The sequence below is a fragment of the Cebus imitator genome, unplaced genomic scaffold, assembly GCF_001604975.1.
Source record: "Cebus imitator isolate Cc_AM_T3 unplaced genomic scaffold, Cebus_imitator-1.0 Scaffold277, whole genome shotgun sequence".
Lineage (NCBI taxonomy): Eukaryota > Metazoa > Chordata > Mammalia > Primates > Cebidae > Cebus > Cebus imitator.
The window spans coordinates 1683156-1706114 of record NW_016107592.1 but is presented as its reverse complement, the minus strand read 5'-3'; the positions used below and the strand labels follow the sequence as shown (position 1 = coordinate 1706114).

Below are 22959 nucleotides of genomic sequence, written 5' to 3'. Positions count from 1 at the left end.
AAAAACTTTTTTAACCAGACACCTGCCTACCCACCTTGCTTATTATAATGCCAGTCCTACCTCCTGGCTTTATGCAGTTTGCTCTTTCCGTAAGCAATCCTCATTTCCCAATTCTTTCCCTTGCTACTACTACCCATCCTTCAGGTGTGGGTTCACACGCTCAAGGAGGGTACAAGAGATAGCACATTTTCTTTTCTTCAAAGCAAATTAAGTCCATCTGGCCTCATTCTGCTGCACTGCAAGCAGAAATTAATTCTGTGGTCATTGGGACGTCCTTTCCCCTTCTTAAGGTCTTGCAAGTATTTAGGATACTCATGAATGACCTGGAAAAATGGGTAAAGACCTCCACTCTTCAGTCTATCTGGGTCGTTGCTATTATCTTCACTTGCAAGTCTGTGGAGGCCCTTGAAAGAGGTGGCTCCAAGCTCGGAGGTCTTTGCCTTGTCTGGAAGACCTAGTGTTGAGGTGCAGGTTTCCTCTGCAGCACACAACAAACCATGAAACTCTGAAGTTCACCATCTCACTGTGGTACCAACAAGTGGCACACGGCTTTCCACTACTCCTGAGGCTCCTGTCTGCAGACCCTCTTCTCTCCCACTCTCCTCTGCTTCCCAAACAAGGGCTAGGGTCATTATTAAGCATGTCCGCTTCCTGCCATGCATGAGAAGCACACAGGAGCTGGTTACTTCCTTGGAGAGTGAAAAAAATTCAGAGACAAAATTAATATTTCAAATTGCTATAAAAGCTGCTAATCACAAGGTCTCCCCTGGATTATTCAATATAAATCAGGTTCCGTCCAGTCACATTCTCCTACACTGCAGTAGCACTGTTGGTACCCATTCCCAGCTACTGTGTATTGGTTGCCAAAGGTTCACAGCTGTACTGTCCTCTGGAGAGGCGCAACACCTGGCAATACCTGGGAGGTTTCGCTCTCACTGGGGAATTGTGGCAGGGGCCAAGCTAATGAGTGACCAATTCATACTCAGTACAAAGGCCTAATCCCTTGCCTCAAGGTGGGAAAACTCGATGTCTTCATGGTCCAGAGCTCGCATGGGATCAGATGGAAGCTAGACTTCAGCTCAAATCAAATCTTGGTTCAGCTTCTTTCCCTGCCCTATCCTGTTTCCCTCACAGGTTTCTTGTGAAAGCACCTCAAGAAATCACTTGCACAAGAAGTCCCTGCCTCAGGCTTGGCTTCTGGGAACCCAACCCTAAGTCACATCTTTATTTTTCTTTCCTAGCATATGCCCCAAATTGAAATCATGTGCTTGTACGGCTATTGGTTTAATGCCTGTCTCCCCAACTAAAGGCTCCATGAAGGCAGAGGCCATGCTTACTTTGTTCACTGCTACATTTCCAGTGCCAGGCATGGTGCCTCCCACAGAGAAAAGCGATACGCAGCCTCTGACCTGGAAAGCTGGCAAGACCAGTGGGTCACACAGCCTCTTGGTCTCCCTCTGCAGAGACTTTCCTTTCTGGGTATTTTGGTACAGACGGTTGAAGAAAGCTACCCTGTAACAGCAACTTAGCATTTCTTGTGCCCATCTCCTCAAGCCAGTCCTAGATAGATTTCAAAGCCCTCGTTGACAAAATCTGACTAGCCCAGATTAGGTCACCTAATTCCTGATACGATGAGCTACAGTTCTGGCACCATAATGCAAGTTACGAACTTGCCCAAAGAGGCTATTCCTGGGGGTGGGGCAGTTCTAAGATGAGTGTCATAGACACAAACCAGCCGCTGTCTTACAGGCATCACATTCTGATTCAGCAGAAACCAAGAATAGCTTTCATATTTTACTGGCCTACTAATATTCCAGGGAAAGGCTGGGCAGAATTCACATGAACATTTGTCAAGTTCCTAGACGTTAGTGTCTGAGAGATTACATACCACAGGTAAGCTATAAAATCTCCATTTCACAAGAATGTGAAAGAATGGTAGCATTCTAGGTACTTTAATTGTTTGAAAAGCTTTTCCTTTTGTTATAATTTTATTTTTTAAACATCATAATTCTCTTTTCTATTAGGTTGTCTTTCTTTGCTTATTGAAGGGACTGGTGCCTTGGGGCCTTGATTCTGAAGATGAATGCCTTCCAGGGAGAACTACTGATACACAGTGAAGAAATCAGCTTGGATGTGTTTGCACTATAGGATAGCTGTGAAAATTATGTTTCTGATTGAAAACATGAAATAAGCTCATTTGTTTTTTCATGTACCTTTTCCTCCTAAAGGCTAGGTAAACAAAAAGACCCAGCATAAAAAGGATGAGAAGAGATTTTAGTTATTTAGTATTTTCAGAGTTTCAACAAGGGATACAGATACAAGCAGCCAGGGCTGCTTCTCACAGAGTTTAAATCTAGGCAGAGAACATGAAAGACACTGTTTACCAGGCAAATAATTCCAGGAAATAAATATACATGAATGTGTTTTTCAAAATACAGGTTCTTATACAAATATGTAACTAAATGCTGATTCCACAGTGGTGTGGTCATATCTGAACGGGCTTTGAGAAAATAAGAAATGCCATTACTGAATAAAACTAGTGGTTCACCTAGCCAAAGATCCTTTCCAGCAGCATAAAAGGAAGTTGTAGGGAGAACAGAGGTAACTGTCCGCTATCTTTCTAATCTGTAAATTCATCCAAAGTTTGAAAACACCATGAAGAATCTTAGGAATGCCAGTAACCAAAGAATGGAATATCTGCATATCACAACTACAGGCTAAATCCACTCCGAATGCTTCTCAATGTGGGGGAGTATGAGAAGTTAATAATTCTCTCAGTGTCTGCTTCCTTTTTCTTTGCCTTTCCCTCTCATACCTCCAATCACCTGTGTTACAGGACACACCTAAGTAGCTGGTAGGTGTTAAACTTTGACAGCAAAGCAAAATCAGAGGTAAAGGCAAATGTTTAACTAATCATGTTCAAATACAAGCTACTCAAGGAAGAGTTTTTAAAGAGCCAAATATTCAGCATTACTGAGAAATCTATTTCTCATTCTGGTGAACATTTTCACATTGTACTTTGCTACCACAAACTAAAAGGGTATAAATTTTTGAGTGCTGATTTATTACTCAAAGATTTGAAGTAGGAGACTGAAACAAAACATTTTTTATCTGTGTACTTTTAGAAAATTCGTCAGCAAGAAAGGAGCCAAGTGTCAGTTTCCAATGGGGGGCACGTTCTCATGGAGGTACTGTAAAGCTAAGTCTGTCCACTTCATTTCTTGTTCTTTGACAGATTCTGTGGTGCCACCATTGTCTTGTTCAGGTTCAGGAAGCTCATTCTGAAAAGGTACAATGGAAATTCGGAACAGCAATTTATTCTGCATTTTCTTGGAACTCAAGAACACTTAGAATTAAAGCTTGTGAGTTCCTAGGAACAGGCAATATAATTGATACACGTATTCTAAAGAAAGAGCTGAAATCATACATGTGAGAAAAATATCAGAAGTATCATTCAAACATGGCCTGGGCCTTCTTCAGTAGGGGATGATGGGCATTTTGACTCTGACATTTGTGAAGGAGGCAGTGTGGGAGAAGGGTTAAGGGCAGAGGCTTTTGGAAGCCAACTTAGGATACAAGACCACAACTTTCCCATTTGCTGGGTTACTTGGGCAAGGTATACAAACCCTTGGGGACTTTGTTTCCTCCTTGGCAAATGGGAGAAAACAAGAGCCATCGCTTCATAGGACTGCTGTAAGGATTAAGTGAGGTAATCTAGATAAGTGCTGAGCACTGTGTAGAGTATCCAGTGCTCAAGGAATATTTGCTATTATTAGTAGTGGCTAGGAACACTGAGAAGAGCCAATACTAAATCTTCTTTTGGGGGAATGTGCTTTAAAAGAATACTAGTTTGTTGGCATATTCCTTAGACACAAGAAATGTATAAAAAAAAATTACCCTGGACCTCCCACGTCTGTATTATAATTAAAATGGACATGGCGCAGGAAATACTGAAAATGCAACTACTGTAATAGATGAGACCTCCCCCTAGTGGTGGAGAACGGAAACAAAATAACACAAGTGACCAATTCACACCCTACCAATAATTTTCTGAAAATGGTTAAGTCATGGGGTACACTTGCTGTAGAATCTGGAATCAATTACTTACTGTATTACTACTGAAGTTCTACTTTGTAACAGAGTTCACTGATACCAATATATTTCAATTATCTTAATTTATGTTTTGTTTCATGGTTAGCAAACTATTAGGTAATATCCAGACTTAAAATTTTCCACTAGATTCTAATTTTCAGTATGTGAATATGTTCTCCCCTTTAAAATTATGCTCAATATATATTAAATGATATTTACTTATCTATATTTGAATCACATACATCTTGTTCTATAAGACAGATTCAGACATACTTGAACAGATTGAAAAGAGCTATCATTTATTGTAAAGCAGTAATATATTATCTTAAACTTAACAAGAAAGTTCAGTCCTAATAATTACTTATAGATGACAAAAATTAATTAGGTCCTTGGTTAATGAATTATTTAATTCAGAAGCAGGCAACTTGGCTTAATTTCTTCCTATCTGTGGTATGCTTTCTAAAATAACGTGTCTTTCATTTGGTGTCTATTGTTCTTTGCAATAAATGCCAACATATAAAATTGCATATATGACCAGGAAACAAAAATAAATGTATCATAAACACAATGCATCTGTTATGGTGTACTGTAAAAATGCCCTTAGTTCTCTGCAGCTACTCATATCAAAAGGTGAAATCTATTTCCCCAGTTTTGGATTTGGACTGGCCCTGTGAGTTGTTTTGGCCAAAAGAATGAAGCTGTAATGCCAGTGGGCCAGTTCTTGGCCTAAGCTCCATGAAGCTCTATGGTTTCCTCTCAGGCTGCTCTTGGAACCCTGAGACTGAGAAGTCTGGGCCAGCCTGCTGGATACCAGAGACCATGGCCTAGTCACCTCATCACCCAGCGGACAGCTTGCTAACTGCCAGACATGTGAGACAGACCTAGATTACCCAGCCTCCAGACAGTCTGCTGGCTGCCTGCATAACACAAGCAGGCCCGACAGGGATCCACCAAGCTGGCACAGACTAGAAGTCCCTCCCAGCTGAGCTATACAATAATGAAATAAACAGTTATTCTTTTAAGCCACAATTTTTGGGGTGATCTGTTATGCAGCAAACCTTACTGGCATACACATAGCCTTAGAATCACAAGACAAGTGAAAGGTATGAATTAGCAGCAGGGCCAAGCCAAGTGCACCTGGAAGTCAGCAGGGAAACTTCCCTCTCCTTCATCCCCTGCCACACAAATGTTCTCCAGTCTGTGTGGTAAACTTCTCCAGAATTGGATGTCTCCTTTATTTTCTTGACTTTGTTCAGGCCCTCCTCCCTTGCCTAGACCACTATAATAGCTTGTCAATTGGTCTCAATTGCTCCCTTCTCCATGTCACACCATCTCTAACAATGCTGCTAAACTGATTTTCCAAAAGCCAAATCTGAGCATAACACTCTTGTTTTTTTTTCTGAGATGGAGTCTCACTATCGCCCAGGCTGGAGTGAAGCAGCATGATCTTGACTCACTGCAACCTCTGCCACCTGGGTTCAAGCGATTCTCCTACCTCAGGCTCCTGAGTAGCTGGATTACACCGTGCCTGTCTAATTTCTCTATTTTTAGTAGACGGGGTTTCCTCATCTCACACCCAGCGCTTTGGGTGGCCTCATGATCCACCTGCCTCAGCCTCCCAAAGCACTGGGATTACAGGTGTGAGACACTGTGCCCAGCCCAGTCTTGCTTTTAAGACCATTCATCCTGAGGATGAGGTCTAAGTGTGGTATCAAATACCACTTTCAATCTGATCCAAGCCCAACTTTTCAGCCTACTTATGTAATAAATGTATTCTACATCCACACTGAATGACTCACCATCTCCCAAAGCCTTTCAAACCTCTGGGCCTTTACACATATGTCCCCTCTGCTGCAGTACCCTTGTCTACCTCCACAAAACTTCTGGTCCTTCCTTATGACCCAGTTTAAACTTGACATTCTCTCAGAAGCCTTTCTGATGCCCACCAGGCAATCAGCCACTTCCTATATGATGTGGCTGTTCATGCCCCCACTTACAATATTTATTATTATAATTACTTATCTATAAATGTTGCCTTTCTAGACTCCTCAGGAGCAGGAACGATATCTTATGTTCACAAAGTCTTATGGCACACAGTAGGCTTCAAAAAAATGCTTGTCAAATAAATGAATGAATAAAAGTTCACAAGACAGGATTTGGAACTTCCCAGACCTAGGCATATGATATAGGAAGTCCTAGTTATCTGCTACCAGACTTTGGGCAATTTCCCCTTTCTGATCCTATTCTTTTCCTATAAAATGGGAATAATAGCACCTCTGTCACAGAGTTGTTTTAAGAATTGGAGATAATGTATATTTTCAACCTCAGTCCATGGCATAAAACTGGTATTCAATAAATGACACCTATAATTCTTATTATGCTCTCTCTTTTGACTATTTTCCTAGGCTTGAACTAAGCTATGACTTGTTATTTGCTATGTATATTTTTCATTGAACATATTACTATGTCTTATTCTTAAATGAAAAATATGGGTGAACTCTCATTTCTTTGGAAACAGCAGCAGCAGATATTCTAACTGTAAATTATATTTTATGTAATACTAACTACTCTTCTCAGGGCAGCTGGCATGCTTTAAAGAAAAAGTCCCTTGTTTTCCTTTTTTTAGGTCTCTATGACATAAATGGGATTTTTAATAAACATTTGTATAAACAACTTTTGGATCACTTATTACATGAGGTTTAACAAACTCCTTGCAGCGGGTTTTCCAAAGATAAAGAAGAGTATTCCAGAATGCTGCTGGCCTAAATGCAAAAGAGTACCCAGGTATCTTCTGAATATTTTCCAGGGATCCTAAGATAGGTATATGCTCCAAGAATGTGAGTTTCTAAAAATGACAAGGGACTCATGAGCCACAGGCAGCAAAGTAAGAAACAGAGCTCATATGCTGCTGCTTCTTGCTCCTCCCATCTTGCGCATTAAACTCTTATTATTTGGTTTCTCTGGTTTTCGTGTGGTGGACAGAACATGGCTCAGAAAATCTGGGATCTATCCTGGCATGACTCCTAACTGGCCTGGCCATGTGAGCTCCCTGAACCACATTTTTTCTTCAAGTAAAACACACGACTAGATGCTCTCCAGAGACTTCTAGAGTTAGAGAACTCCACAGCTTTGATTTCTTTGCCACACTAGTTTATCTTCCATTGATATCCCTCCTCCACTAGTTACTGCCAGATCAATACCTTTAACCCATCCTCAGCTCAAATCATAACCTACCAGTGGTATTGCGACATCCTCATAAGGCAGCTTGTCTTCTCGCCAAGCATCATCAATCAAATCCAAGATCCTTCCATCTCTCTGAACCTCACTGTCCATTTTCCTGCAGCTTTGATCTTGTCAAATTCTGAAAGCCAAAGAGGTTATTTCTTAAAGATGAAGACTGAGGAGATGGTATAACCCACTATTAGGATTCTCCAGGCTTCTTAGCCTGAGGCTATCTTTGGAAAGAGGTTCATTTTCTCATATGGGCTGGGTGACTACTTTGATCACAGTTCTTCTCTCCAAGCCCAGCTGATATGTACTTTATAGTGTTTGCTGGACAGACATGGCCCAATTGACAGACCAGTGTCATAGAGTGTGACAGGAGAACAACACATTCTTAACTGAGGCCCTCAAATATGAATATGTTGCATCCAAATGTAGCTCTTCTCTCCTAACTTGAACATTCACCTTTTCCTGTTTGTGATGCCTTTAAGCAGTCCCTGATTGATAATGGCCTGCTAAGTTTCCTTTCTAGCCCTAGGCTCAAACCTCAGCATTCTTAGGCACAGGAGCCACATGAACGCATTGGAAAGGAAACTGCTTTCTTTCCTAAAACAGCACCCTGGCTGAGATCTGAACAAAGCACTTTTAGGTGAACAACAGTGGTAGAACCTGGCATTGCTTGTTTCTCGTTTCTGCTTCCCTATGGGGTAGCTGCTTCCTCTAATTCTTAACGTTACACTCCCTTCAATTTCTGGCCCAAATGGTCAGGCTGCTTATTTAGCTCCTTGGCCATGGCTGATACCCCATTTTTCTCCAAAACTGCTATAATCTAATCCAAAAAGCTGGCTAGCCTGGAGGATACTTTTGGATTCCCTGTTTCCAAAGTTGGGCCCTGACTCATCATAGGCATCATCCTATGGGTGCTCCCTGCTACTAAGTGACTATCCAAAAAGCCTGGAAGCCACTGGCACCAAAGGTATTCTCAGTTTCTGAGACTATGGAGACTCACAGAAGCAATTTTGGGGAAGCGGGGTGGAACCCACTACCTGGAGGTACTCTTTTCAGAGCTCAGCCTGGATGCTCTTTTAAGGAATAAAGCCATTTCCTTTACAAGCTCAACTTCAGACATTGTCTTGCCTTGAGGATTTGTGTCAGGTCTGTAGTTGGTCCCTTGGTATACTCCACTTCAGTGTTATCTCAGTATGTTCATGAGCTCCTGTGCTTAAGAATGCTGAGGTTTGGGCCAAAGCAGGTGGAAGCTTTTGTAAAAATGGCTCACAGATGTCCCCCATAGGATAACTGCAAGATATTCCTACTCCTTGGCAAAAATTGTACACAAATTGGTGTGGGAAAGGGTTCTTACCCCCATGATAAGGATCTGGGCAAAAGTTCAGCAAAATATGTCCTGCTACTTCTATCACTGGTGAGCCAGGTGAGGCCTTAATTAATCCAGTACTCAATAATTAACCCAGTACTACCCAGTGGATAACTCAAAGCAAGATGAAGTTTTGGTTATACTTTTGAAGTCCCTGTCTTACAAAAGCTCACCACTTTCCTGCTGCTACTCCTTCGTCCTTGCTGCTCTGTCCCCTGGGATACCCTTCTCACTTTCCTCAGCTGATCCAAATATGATTTCCCCAGGCCCACACAGATTTTCCACCTTTTAATAAAATTTTCTCAAATCACTTGAGCTTCATAGGTCTTCTATCCTTGAACTCTTGTTTCTTGTCCTAACTTAATCTTCTAAACAAGCTAGGTCAGCTTTGTGATCAACTATTCAGGTATTATTGTCTCCAACTGTTACGGGTACATTTTTTACCCATGATTTCTTAGATCTTTCCAGTTTGGCCTCAATCTTTTTCACCTGTCCCTTCTCCAAACACCTCCAACCGTGTCACATTTTCCAGCCTTGGCAAATTAAAACCCCCTTTTCCACGTCACTAATGCTACTCTTCCTTTCAAGATCAACGCAGGCGTCAGCTCTTGGAGGTCAACATCCCATTTCCAGGGTTAAACGCAAAGATGCCGTCACTCATAAGGGACCGGATGGATCGGAAGCATCAAGACAATCAATGCCCAGGGCACAGCCACCGTCCCAAGTACTCGTCACACAGTACGACCACTGTGTCCTGAACAAACTTTTCTTACGTTACAGTCCCAATGCCTGCAATGTTCTTTTCTCTCTTCCTTTCTATTCCAGTGAACCCAGTCTAAAAATCTTAGGTCCCAGGGAGCTTCCTGTAGGAGGCCGCCTCCAAACCCCAGGTTGAGCGCGGTCCCGGTACCTACCCCTCCTAGGGTCGCACAGTTCCCTGAGAACACAGCAGGGCACAAACTGGGGAGCTTGTCACACAGCCTAGCTGTATTTCTTTCCAAACACGCGGTGCCTGCGTTTCCCGAAACAGGAGTATGTCTTATCAATCTCTATGTATTATATATATAGCTTTATAAACATGTATTTACAAGGTCAAGGCAGGAAAGCCTTGTTCCTCGCTAGAAATGAGCCTCGCAGGCCACCACCGTCAGCACCGTACGTGAGGCCGCCCGTCAGCCGCGGCTTCCGGCCAAAGGCAGGAGGTGCCAAACGTGGAAGCGCGAATGGGGAGGTCTGGAGGCGCCACCCAATTCCCTTTCCTCCCGACGCAACGTGCAGTAAGGGAAATGGCTATGAGTTTAAAGTGACGACCTCAGCCGATGGGAATACGGGAAAGTCTGACACTGAGGAACGAACGCATTTCTGCGCCCCCAAGACCTAGACCGGGGTCGCTGGAAACCCTTACCGCTATCCAGCACAAGCGGCTGACGCTTCCTGCGGCCACTCCCTCAGCATCACTAGTCCCCACGCTTTTCCCTCGGATTCCCGGATGTGGGTGAGTCCATTTTCTTGCGGGCAGGGGAAGTCTGAAGAAGAGTTTCAATTAAAAGTGTGGGGGCAGTGGGCGGGACGAACGCGCCGACGGCAGAGGCTGGTTGTCTGCTTGGCGGTGGCGCGCGTGCGCTGCGCCGGCCCGAGGTAACGGCGGGAAAAGCTCGGGGGCGCGCTTGTGGCAGCCTTGTAACCGCTTGTGCGCACGTCGGACGGGCAAGGGGCGGGCGTATCCTCGTCTGGAGGCGGCCCATGCTGCCGTGGTCACCCTGGCTGCGTGGCTTCATGGCTTGCGGCCGGTTCCCGCCACAGCTTGCGAGTCACCAGGCGCGTCCCCGCCGGCTCGGGTCCGCCTCCGAGCCCCGCCCCTCGACCTCGTCTGCTGCGCCCCGCAGACCAGCGGAGTCTGGCTTGGCGCTGTCGGGCATGGTGCGGTCCGGCGCGCGGGTTCGGCTCCGCCAGGTGGTCAGCCCTTCCGCAGAGGCCGGGTGGTGGGGCGCACCTCAGAGGGTGGCCAGGTGGGCCGGTGTGCTGCGGCCAGGACTCACTTTCCCCGGCAGACCCACCATCCCTTTCAGCGCAGGGACCCCAGCGCCGCCTCGCTTCCCGGGCTGCTGTCTAGCTAGCGCAGCTGGGACTACTCATTCACCTCACAGGGGACCCGCTCATTTAGGGTGGCATGTTAAGATTGGCAGCTTTTAAAATAGTGAGTTGGTTCAAACGGTTATGTTAGTACAAGAGGTACAGCAATGTGGCAGATATCGTGGACTGAAATTGGAGAACCCTCAACTAACGGCTGCGTGCACACAAATCAGGGATGGAAAGAAATAAGGACAGTTTCTTAGGAACACTTTAATCATGGAGATTCTTGAAGACAGTACATCTAGGCTTATAAGGTGTTTTTTCTTATGTCCCTTACGACATCAGGAGAGTAAAGATGACTGTGATGTCACAGACTAGTCATCTTTTATACTTTCAGCACCGTACACTAATATGCATAAAATAGTTTTCCCTGAGCCTTATGTCCGATTAAACTGAACAAAAGAATTTATTCCTTTGAAAAAGCAGTATTGTAGGGTAGCAGCCCTGTATTTATACAGTTCCTCATGTGTTTGCTTTTATTAGACAAGAGGAAATCATAAGGATCTTTGATTATATTTCTGTTAGCTGTAGCTTAATGATATAATAAAGTGTGTATATTATTTGGAATGCAGTATGATTTTTAGATCAATTTTTATTTTGATCTTTTTGACTGTAGTTATCAGTGATCAGGGTAGTAAAAAAGGCTCTGAAACTAAAATGGGGTAGAGATTTATAAACAGGCACACTGCCTTTTAAAAATGTATGTAGATTCAAATCTAAAAGTTGTAAAAATTATTTATGTTGATTGTACTGATGCCATTTCCTCGCGTTAAAAGGTGGAAGACCTTTTCTTAGTCCTTTCTGTTCTTAGTAGTCCACTCTGTCATAGCTTCCTGCTTTCAAAAATGTCTACTTGACTTGAAATTCAGCTAAAGCCAACATTGACATAAGGTTTCAGGAACTGAATCTCTGATCTTTATGTTATTTTAGCCCCCACCCCCCTCAGCTAGGTTTTTTTCAGTTTTACAAAGCCACAATACTGTCATTACACGTATACAAATTAATAAAAATTCCTTAATGTCAATATCCAGTCAGATTCTGAATTCTTCAACTCTCTCCTAAATGTCTTCTTACAGTTAGCTTGTTTGAACCAAAATCCCACATCTGCCTATTACATTTGGGTGATAACACATTTGACATCTTTTAATCTGTAACAGTTCCCACATAGCTATAGCTATGGGACTAGCCCTTACTTTTCCTTACAGTTCTAAATTTAGCAGATTGCATTGCACAGTATCCTTTAACATGTATGTGTGTTGCTTTTATGTCTTCTAAACTAGGGGTTCCCAACTTGCGTTAACCACATTTTAAGTGCTCAGTAGCCACAAATTGCCTAGTGACTACTCTTTGAACAGTGCAGTTATAAAATATTTTCGTAATTGCAGAAAGTTCTGTTGAACAGCACTGATCTAGAAGCCTGATCAAATTTCACCCTTATTTTGTTTTGTTTTTGGGGTAGTTGGAGGAGTGGGCAGAAAATTTCACAGGTGATGCAGTATACTCCCTGTGTAATTATCAGGGAAGCAGTGTCTGAGTTGTTTCTCCTTTTATGATGTTCACATTAAACATTATATTGGGTTTAGGTGTAGTTGGCTCCGTCCACCCGCAGTGAAATTCCCCAAGACTCTCACTTAATGGTGAAGTCCTTTTGTGGGGTTATATTGCCTGTATCAGTTATTGTATTAGGGGTTGCAAAGTAGTGATTATCTAATTCTATTATTTCTTCAATATTTATCAGCTGAGAATCTTTTATGACGAACTTTCTCTTATCAGCTGTTTGACTACACTGAAATACAATTTGTACAGGAAAGGCAAGAAAAATGATTAATTCTTTCCCTCTATTTTCAGACTACAGTAATGAGTTGGTGGCCTAGCAACCTCCAAAGGTAACCATGAGGGTTTTTGCCTTTTTGTAAACCTATCTTCATGCACTTATAGACTTTATAATATAGTTTGACTGTTTCAACATAAGGCAGTTGTGTTGTTAATACTTAAATTGTTTCATCTTTGGCCAGTGAGAGTGCCTTACAGTTGGCTCCTATTCTATTTGATATGACCAATAGCTTTGGTAATTTTCTTGCTTTCTGGTAAATAATTTTCCTGGTCTCCAAAGAGTCCTGGTTCATTTGAGTCTGAGATAGTATTTGGAGACCACAGTCTAGATGGAAGAGGTGTTCTTGCTATTCGGTTAGTCATGGGTTCTAGGATTTATAGTGGCCAGAGTTAGAAAATATTATATATTAAAAAGCAAATATGCAGAGTTCCCATTGTTTCCAACATTTAATGTTTAATTTTCTAAAGTTTAAACTTAATTTTACAGTTTTTTGCCACATATTTGATTTATGTTTGTATCTTTTCTTCTGAAAATCTTGGTACCTAGTGCCATTAATAGAATTAGTTTTTTTCACCGTCCCATGTCATATATAACAGTCTCGAGGTAGCAGCCCATTTTATTATTATCAATATGATTCCTGAATAGTGCTTAGGATTTCTTTGCAATTCTCTTCTATTTTATATGTCTCTGGGGAAGTGTGTAGTAAAATTATTGTATTTTAAAGGCATATGAAGTAATTTATTGTATAGTTAGCCTGTCAGATTGATAGCTAGTTGGTAGTTGATTTATTTTGCTTCCGATTTTTCAGTACTGCTTTTTCTCCCATTTTGATTTGTTTTTTTATATGCAAAACCTTAGCATAATTCCCATAAAACAAGTACCCATAAAACAATTTAGCTTTCATCTCTGTTTCTTCCACTCTGCTTATTTTTCTTCCTTACAGATAATTGTTTTTACTAGATTTGGGTCTATTCTTCCTTTAAAAAAAAATTTACCTAAAAGCAAATATACATGGACAAACACACCTTTCTTTCTTAGATAAAATGTGGTGTTATGTATACTGTTTTCCATCTTATGATTTGCACCTAGTGATTCCCTTAGATCCCCTCCGTAGAAAAATGTAGAGATTGTTGTTCCTTTTTACAGTTTCATAATACTCCATTGGTGGATGAATATTTAACTCGTCCCCTTGGATAGATACCTGTGTTATTTTCTGCTATTACAAGTAGTTCTGCAGTGAATATCCCTATGTATATGTTGTTTTGCCAATGAACTTGTGGGACAGAGTCTTAAAAGTTGCGGCTGGGCACATGGCTCACGCCTGTAATCCCAGCACTTTGGAAGGTCGAGTTGGGCGGATCACAAGGTTGAGAGATCGAGACTGTCCTGGCCAACATAGTGAAACCTCGTCTTTACTAAAAATACAAAAATTAGCTGGGCGTAGTGGTGCACGCCTGTAGTCCCAGCTACTCAGGAGGCTGAGGCAGGAGAATTACTTGAACCCGGGAGGCAGAGGTTGCCGTGATCCAGGATTGCGCCATTTCACTCTAGCGTGGTGACAGAACAAGACTCCGTCTCAAAAAAAAAAAAAAAGGGTCATGTTGTATAAAAGGGTAAATGCATATATCAGTTGTTAGATATTACCAAATTCTCCTCTATAGTAGTTGTATCATTTTGCATTCCTACCCGTAATGTATATGAGTGCCTGTTGTCCCACAGCCTTGTCATCAGAGTATATTATCAAACATTTAATTTTTGGTTAATCTGATACAGAAGAAAGGGTAATTTATTGTAGTTTTAATTTGTATTTCTCTTATGCACAAGGTTGAGCGTCTTTTCATATATTTAAGGTCATTTGTATTTTTCTGTGCATTGCTTGTTTATATCTCTTGTCCATGTTTTTATAGATTTTTTTCCCTAATCTTTTATATAAGTTCCTTATATATTTGGTAATTGTTTGTGGTAAAACTTTCAAGTACTGTTGTCATTTGTCCTTTAACTTTGCTTATGGCATTTTTTCATATAAAAGTTTGTTTTTATGTACTCCTATTTTTCAGACTTTCTCATTATTCTTCCTGGATTTTGAATTATAGTTTCGACACTTTTTTAAAAACTTTAATGTTTTGAAAAGTTTCTCTAATACCTTATTTACTGGTATCATTTCAAATAGGAGCCTTTCTGGAAAATGCTAAGTAATATCGATTGTTCATCGGAACAGCCGTAGTTTACTGGCCATGGTATGTCTGACACAACCATAGAGCTTTGTAATTACGGTAACACCAAGACAAGTAAAAGGACAGAGAGTATTGTTATCCTCCTTGAGACTTGAAGGTTAGGCATATCCCTTCTCTTAGTATGTACACATTTATTCATAATTATGCCTGGAGTTTTTATTTTCTTCCTGTGTCCCATTGGTGAATAATTTGATCTTGGATATATACTCTGATATTTTTTCTGATCTGTAAAATGATAAGGTTAAATTAGAGGTCTGAAGTGCTTTCTAGCTCATAAAGTCTATGTTAATGAATTTAAAAGATTTGTCTATTATAAGACATTCTATTTGCATTCTTTTTTCCCTTAAATTTAATTTAAAGTGTGCTTTACTTGCTCCCCACATTTGGTGAAAAAGCTTATATTTCTTTTCACAATTCCAGGTTTCATTGATTTAAAACTACCTTCATTCCAAAGGAGAGTTACAGTTAATAAGTTCTGTTTGTTGATGTTTTGTTCTTACTACAGAAATGAATAAGATAGTACCGATGGTAGAGGTATACATTTTCCGTTTAATCACAATAGTATTGCATGGTAGTGGCAAAGAGTAGCAGATTATCAAACAGTGTTTTAATTTGTATTTAAAATACAAAGAATATCTAAATTTACATTGTTGTATGGTACATGCAAAGAAGAAATCAAAATGACATAGTGTATAGAGTTGAATGAGGGTCAGGTTGGTTAGAAAAAGAATCAGTGATAATAGTTATGAGCAACTCAGATGACAAACATCCACAGAAAGTCAGCCCTTACTATTTGCCTGATTCTGAGAATTCATGGTGTTTGGCACTACTCAGGCAGACGGTGAAGGTATTATTAAAGAAACACATTGCGCATTAGTAAGTTTATTTCTCATAGAGGATGTTGCTGGTCTACTTCCTTCCAGGAATCTCTGTCTTAGGCCATTTTGATTTCTAAACTGGCGGTATTTCTTATGTGACTATTTCATTATTGTGCTGCTGCCACCTGGTGGCCACGGTAGTGATGTTGTACTTCAGTTTAATTTCTTTTTTTTTTTTTTTTTTTATTGCCAAGACACAATCCAAAAGATATGCTGATATATTTTAAGATATGGAATATCGTAAAATATATAAAAATTGCACATTGGTTGTGACTCAGTAGCCACACTGTCCAGGTTGAATCCAAGACTGTAATTTGTAGTTTATCACAGTCAAGTTTAACCCTCAGTTTTCTCAAAGTAATAGTATCTGTCTTTTATGAGTGTTGTGAAGATTGAGTTAGACAATGTCTACAAGGCAGCTGTTGAACATTCAATAGCTTTTAACTTCTATCATAAATATATTAACTAATAATAGTCATATAGAAAATATATTTATATTACTAAGTATATTAATATTTAAGAATAGCATGACCTAAATAAGTATAATTTTACTAATGATAATTTTCAACAACTGTGATAGCACTGTCAATAAGAATAGCACTTTCCTACATGTTAATAAGTATCCATGTGTGGTGGTCAGGAGTGTGTGACTAACATTGGACATTTAATTGGTTATTAGAATCTATGAAAAAACTGGAAGAAATTTTAGATAATATTTTCATGCCCTTCATTTTACAGATGTTAAAACAAGTCCAAGAATATAAAGCTAGTTAGCTGCAGACTAGGACTGTATCCTGGGTCTCTATTTAGTACTGTGTAGACTGTGTACTGCCTCCCAGTTCTCCTAGAGTGGACCGAAACATGGAATCTTGGTTGCATTGTAATTTGACTGTGTTGTGATTTGAAAGTGGAATAGAACATAGGAACCTTTTTCTTTAGGTTTTTATTTTTGCAATTTTGGTATAATATGTGGGATAAACCAACTAGAAAAAAATCCTCCCTGTTAACGTTTGTGCATGAATAATACTCTGTTAGTATCTTTAGAAATAGATGCAAATAAGGTACAGTGGTTGTATTTTCCAGTTTTCTCATTCTCCTCTGTATCTGTGGAACACCCTAGGCATGCCTCTCACTATATTTGTCACACTGGGAAAGCCTTTTTGGCTCATTTTTTCTGTCCTGTACTAGATTATTAATATGTTCAAAAGGGTCATATGTTTCATCACTATATATCTGGTTGTTAGTAAACACTGAATTATGTGTTGAGCAAAATAAGTCTACTTCTTAGAGCAATATAATTTTTAGATGAGGTTTAGCCCAGGGGCAGAAGCTCTACATCACAGTGGTGGATTATAGTCTAAAGGTTTGAGGAAAAAGCAGTTTCTCAGGAGTCAAAAGTGGGTTGACATTGAACACTTTGAAGATTTATGATAAAAGATGAGAAGTGTACAGGACCTACTAATCAGCACTTCTGAGTTTAAGGGTCTTCTTTCCTTTCTCACTCTCACCTTTCTTTATGGTATATCTTACCCTTTTTAAATTTTATTTATTTGTTTGAGATGTAGTCTTTCTCTGTAGTCCAGGCTAGAGTGCAATGGCATGATCTCGGATTGCTGCAACCTCCACCTTCCAGGCTCAAGCAATTCTCCTGCCTCAGCCTCCTGAGTAGCTGAGACTACAGGTGCATACTACCATACCTGGCTAATTTTTTAATTTTTTTTTATTTTTAATAGAGATGGGTTTCACCATGTTGGCCAGGCTGGTCTCGAAACCCTGACCTCAAGTGGTCTCCATACCCGACCATATCTTGCCTTTTATATGGCATTCTTCTGTCTCCCTTCTCCTTTTTCTCTAGTCCCCCAGAGAAAAGACCCTTCGTGTAGTCTTCCAGCTATGACCAGTTTGCATGCGGGAGAGGGTAGGTAAAAAAAGAAGGGGAGTTAAGTTCAGCCAAAAGAATCTGCCACGTGCCATTTTGAAATGCTACATTGAGCTCTGGGGCTGCAGAGATGAATAAAATTGGTTTTCTGCCCTGGAGGGATGAATAGTCTACTAAGGAAAAATAGTTTGTAAAAAACTCACTTCCAGTGTAGTGTAACTCCTGTGAAAGAACCTATTAAGCACTAGGAGCAAATGAAGTGCAGAGGTGGGAGGGCCCTGTGGCTGCCTTTCAGTGGAGAGAGGATGTTGCAGGAAGCTCTGTGAGCCTATCTTCTGGGCCAAGCAGGCTTTCCCATGATGGACCAAACAGTTTAATCTCAGTGTACTTCACACTTTTTATACTATCTCTTTTTTAAAAAAATGCTGAACTTTCCCTGTGACATGCGTGAACTCAATTTCTCATTTTGTAAGGGGGTTCATGTAGTATCCCTCTGCTAGTGAGATCCCATCGCCACCCCCACCCAGCCATACATTAGGAACTAGGCAGAGAACAGTGGGGTATTTGATAGCAGCTACGAGGAGAAGGTGTCAACGGTAATTCAGATAATTTAAAAGTATTCTGTTAGAGTCTGAAGTATATTTGTTCCTAATATTCCTGAAGTGATATTCTTTGACTGCTTTTACAGTCATCTTAAGAAGTGCTGCATTTTCTCATTGTTATTTGTATGCTTTCATTCACATTCTTAAGATGTAAGTTAGAATGTTAGAACTGAAGAAATGAATTTTCTCATGACTGATATTTTTTTCTTTGTCAGTTGCCAAAACAAAGGGGATTTGGTGATGGAGGCTTTGTTAGAAGGAATGAAAAATCGAGGTCATGGTGGGTAAGTTTGCTTGTTTTTAATTTATTTTTTTGGTCGATATATAATTGTACATATTTATAGGGTCCATGTGATACTTTGATACATACATATAATGTGTAATGAACAAATAAGAGTATTTAGTATACCCATCAGCTCAAGCATTTATCTTTTTTTGTGTTGGGAATAGTTCAGTTCTTCTAGCTACTTTGAAATATATAGTAAATTGTTAAAATTTAAGGAACCTTACCGTGCTAGTCACTCTACTGTGCTAGTTATTTACTAGTCATCTTACTGTGCTATTGAACACTAGAACATATTCTTCTACCTAACTGTATGTTTGTAACCATTAACCAAACATTCTTCACCCCCAACCCCTTCCCAGCCTTTGGTAACCATCGTTTTACCTCCTACCTCCATGAGGTCAACTTTCTTAGACTCCACATATGAATGAGAACATGAGGTATTTGTCTTTCTGTGCCTATTGTTTCACTTAACATTATGACCTACAGTTTTATCCATGTTGCTGCAAATGACAGGGTTTCATTCTTTTTTATGGCTGAATAGTATTCCATTATGGATATCCATTTATATGCTGTTGGACACTTAAGTCAATTCCATATCTTGGGTTTTGTGAATAGTGCCATGACAAACATGGGGGTATAAGTATCCCTTTCACATACTGATTTCCTTTCCTTCGGATAGATACCCAGTAGTGTGCTTTCTGGATCACATGTGTTATGGGTGGTGCAAGGTCAGACATACCCAGGTCTGTACATGTTTGTGTCTTTCTACAAGATCAAACTTTTATTCATGCTATTTCAGTCATAAAAGGCACAAGCTACATGGAGTTCCCAAGGAGGCAGTTCCCCCTAGTACCACCAGTTCATTTGATAGTCAGAGCCATAGGCATACAGGCTCAAGCCTATCCACAACTCAGTCAATATTGTAAACCATACATAATAGGATATTTAATTAACATATGTAAATGTTACAGATTAAACATTCCAGATCAAGCAAAGTAACATTTAACAGGAGAAAAGGGATAGAGAAAAAAGAGGGGCACTAAAAAACTACTCCAAAGAGAGGAAGTGGACAAAGAGAGTATTCTGGCCTGATCTGGACGGTTGTCAACATCTTGCAAGAAAGAGCCTTTGGCTACAGATGCCAGATGCTGATCAAGTGACAGCAAGACAGGGTCTTATCAAGACAGCTGTTTTGAACTGGTAAAGTCCTGCTCTTTTTGTGGCCACAGAGTCTTCTTGTAAGAACTGATAGTGAAATATTGTGCTTGCTTATGTCGTTATCTGATTGGGTGCAGTCTTTATTGATTAGGTGAACATCTGGTCTCTGAGGGCATGATGCCTTTTGAAATGTAAGATGCAGTCTTTTTCTAAGATGGAGTTGCTTATGTTAAGGGTGCTATATACAATATGGTAGTTCTATTTTTAGTTTTTTGAGAAAACTCCATTTAGCTTTCCATAATGGCTGTACTAATTTTACATTCTCACCAAGAGCATATAAGAGTTCCATTTTGTCCATATCCTTCCCAGCATTTTGATTTTTTTTGTCTTTTTAATAATCATCTTAACTGGAGTGAGATGATATCATTGTGGTTTTCACTTGCATTTAACTGGTGATTAGTGATGTTGAGCATTTTTTCATATACATTATGTCTTCTTTTGAGAAATGTCTTTTCAAATCTAGTAGGCACGATATTTTAATAGGATTTTTTGTTTTTTTTGCTGTTGAGTTGTTTTTCTTGTATATTCTGGATGTTCAGTCTCTTGTTGGATGAATAGTTTGCAGATATTTTCTCCCATTCTGCAGGTTGCCTTTTGACTCTTGATTGTTTCCTTTGCTGGGCAAAAACTTTTAGTTTAGTTTGATTCCCAGTTGTGAATTTTTGTTTTTGTTGCCTGTGCTTTTGAAGCCATAGAATCTTTGCCTAGTCCAATGTCCTGAAGTATTTCCTCTATATTTTCCTTCTCATTCTGTTGCCTAGGCTAGAGTACAGCAGCACTGTAGCCTCAAACTCCTGGTTCAAGTGATTCTCCTGCTGTAGTGTCCCAAGTATCTGGGACCATAGGCATGTCATCTGGCTAATTTAAAAACAGTTTTTTTTTTTTTTTTTTCAGAGATGAGATCTTACAGTGTTGCTCAAGCTGGTCTTGAACTCCTGGCCTCAAGCAATCCTCCTGCCTCAGCCTCCTGAGTAGTTGGGATCACAGGCATCAGCCACTGTACCCAATCCAAATGTTTTCTTCTAGTAGTTTTATACTTTGGGTCTTACATTAAGGCCTTTAGTCCATTTTGAGTTGATTTTTTTTTTTTTTAATGTATGGTGACAGATAGGATCTAGTTTCATTTTTCTGCATGTGAATGTGTATTTTTTTTCACCACCCTTTATTGAATAGGGCATCCTTTCCCCTTTGTATATCATTGGCAACTTTGTTGAAAATCAGTTGGCTGTAAATATGTGGATTTATTTCTGGGTTGTCTATTCTGTTCCATTGGTTTATGTGCCTGTTTTTATACCAATACCATGCTGTTTTGGTTATTATAGCTTGGTAGTGTATATTGAAGTCAGGTAGTGTGATACCTCCAGTTTTGTTCCTTTTGATTAGGATTCCTTTGGGTATTCAGGGCCTTTTATGGTTTAGTGTGAATTTAGGATTTCTTTTTTATATTTCTGTGAAGAATGTCATAGATATTTTGATAGAGATTGCATTGAATCTGTAGATAGCTTTGGATATAATCATTTGAATATATTAATTCTTCTGATCTGGGGGCATGGATGTCTTTTCATTAGTTTGTATCCTCTTCAGTTTCTTTCATCAGTGTTTTATAGCTTTCTCTGTAGAGGTATTTTATGTCCTTGGTTAAATTTAATCCTAGGTTTTTTTTTGGGGGGGGAGGGGTAGCTGTTGTAAGTGGGATTGCTTTTCTGATTTCTCTTTCAGCTAGTTCATTATTGGTGTATAGAAACATTACTGATTTTTGTATGCTGATTTTGTATTCTGCATGTTTACTTAATTTCTTTATCAGTTCTAAGACTTTTTTGGTGGAGTCTTTAGGTTTTTCTATAGGTAAGACCATGTTGTACACAAAGAATGACAATTTGACTTCCTCCTTTCTAATTTGGATGCCTTGTATTTCTTTCTCTTGCCTGATTGCTCTGGCTAGGACTTTTAGTACTGTGTTGAATCGGAGTGGTGGAAGTAGGCATCCTTGTCATGTTCAAGTTCTTAGGGCTTTCAGCTTTTCCCCATTCAGTATAATGATAGCTGAGGGTTTGTCATATATGGAATTTATTATGTTGCAGTATGTTCCTTCTATGCTTGAGAGTTTTTATCATGGAGAGATGCTGAGTTTTATCAAGTATTTTTCCAGTATCTGTTGAGATGATCATATGGTTTTTGTCCTTCGTTCTGTTGATGTATCACTTTTATTGATTTGTGTATATTGAACCATTCTTGCATACCTGTGATAAATCCCACTTGATCATGCTGTATTGTTGTTTTGTTCTGTTGTTGAATTTGGTTGGCTAGTATTTTGTTGAGGATTTTTGCATCTGTGTTCATCAGGGATATTGGCCTGTAGTTTTTTTCTTTTGTTGTATCCTTGTCTGCCTTTGGCATCAGAGTAAAGGTGGCCTTGTAGAACGAGTTAGGAAAATTTTTCTCTTCTATTTTTTTGGGAATACTTTGAGAAGAATTGATGTTAGTTATTCTTTATGAAAGTGATGTAATTCAGCAGTAATCCCATCAGGTCCTGGGATTTTCTCTCTTGGAAGACTTTTTATTCCTGGTTCAGTCATGTTACTCATTACTGGTCTTTTCAGGTTTTCTAATTCTTCCTGGTTCAATCTTGGTAGGTTATGTGTGTCCAGGAATTTATTTCCTCTATGTTTTCCAATTTGTTAGCATATAGTTGTTTATAATAATCTCTAATGACCCTTTATATTTCTGTGGTATCAGTTGTAATGATGCCTTTTCTGTTTCTGATTTTATTTATTTGGGTCTTTTTCTTGGTTAGTCTAGCTAATGGTTTATCGATTTTATCTTCTTAAAAAACCAACTTTTTGTTTCATTGATTTTTTTGTATTTTTTGGTCTATTTTGTTTATTTCTGATCTGATCTTTGTTATTTTTTTCCTTCTGTTAATTGGGTTTTGTTTGTTCTTGCTTTGCTGCTCAAAGTGCATTGTTAGATTGTTTATTTGAAGTCTTCGTACTTCTTTATTTTTTAGATTTAGGGGTACATGTGCTGGTTTGCTACAAGGATGTATTTTGTGATGCTGAAGTTTGGGCTTCTATTTATCCTATCACCCAAATAATGAACATAGTACACAATAGATAGTATTCCAGGCTTTGCTTGACTTCTACCTTTGTGCTCTTTTGGAGTCTCCAGGTTCCTATCTTTTTTTTTTTTTTTTTTTTTTTTTTTTT

General features: G+C 39.6%; 2 protein-coding genes across 11 annotated transcripts in view; one reads left to right on the top strand and one right to left on the bottom strand.

The window, feature by feature from the left end:
* Nucleotides 1–2255: 2255 nt before the first annotated feature.
* Nucleotides 2256–9828, bottom strand: ANAPC13 (anaphase promoting complex subunit 13). Of its 2 annotated transcripts, none has more exons than XM_017501045.2 (3): nucleotides 9604–9828; nucleotides 7327–7452; nucleotides 2256–3281 (listed from the first exon to the last, which is right to left on the bottom strand). In XM_017501045.2, exons 2-3 carry the CDS (start codon nucleotides 7423–7425, stop codon nucleotides 3156–3158), a joined length of 225 nt encoding a protein of 74 aa, XP_017356534.1. In that variant the 5' UTR covers nucleotides 7426–7452; nucleotides 9604–9828; the 3' UTR covers nucleotides 2256–3155. The 2 variants fall into 2 exon arrangements, with proteins under 2 accessions (XP_017356534.1, XP_017356533.1); XM_017501044.2 differs by lacking the exon at nucleotides 9604–9828 and adding an exon at nucleotides 9463–9596.
* Nucleotides 9829–9857: 29 nt separating this feature from the next.
* Nucleotides 9858–22959, top strand: part of CEP63 (centrosomal protein 63) — a 64147-nt gene continuing 51045 nt past the window's right edge. For 3 of the 9 annotated variants that reach the window (XM_017501034.2, XM_017501029.2, XM_017501028.2), the window contains exons 1-2: nucleotides 9858–10184; nucleotides 18465–18533. In XM_017501034.2, coding sequence (XP_017356523.1) covers nucleotides 10009–10184; nucleotides 18465–18533 — 245 coding nt within the window. In that variant the 5' untranslated portion in view covers nucleotides 9858–10008. The other 6 variants (XM_037728676.1, XM_017501037.2, XM_017501039.2 and 3 more) reach the window with 6 other exon arrangements.

Bases quoted from the DNA above. Each gene is read 5' to 3' on its own strand.
- ANAPC13 (XM_017501045.2), bottom strand. From the start codon at position 7,425: ATGGACAGTGAGGTTCAGAGAGATGGAAGGATCTTGGATTTGATTGAT. The intron at 3,282-7,326 runs GTAGGTTATGAT...GTACCTTTTCAG, and splicing joins AGGATGTCGCAATACCACTG to AATGAGCTTCCTGAACCTGA.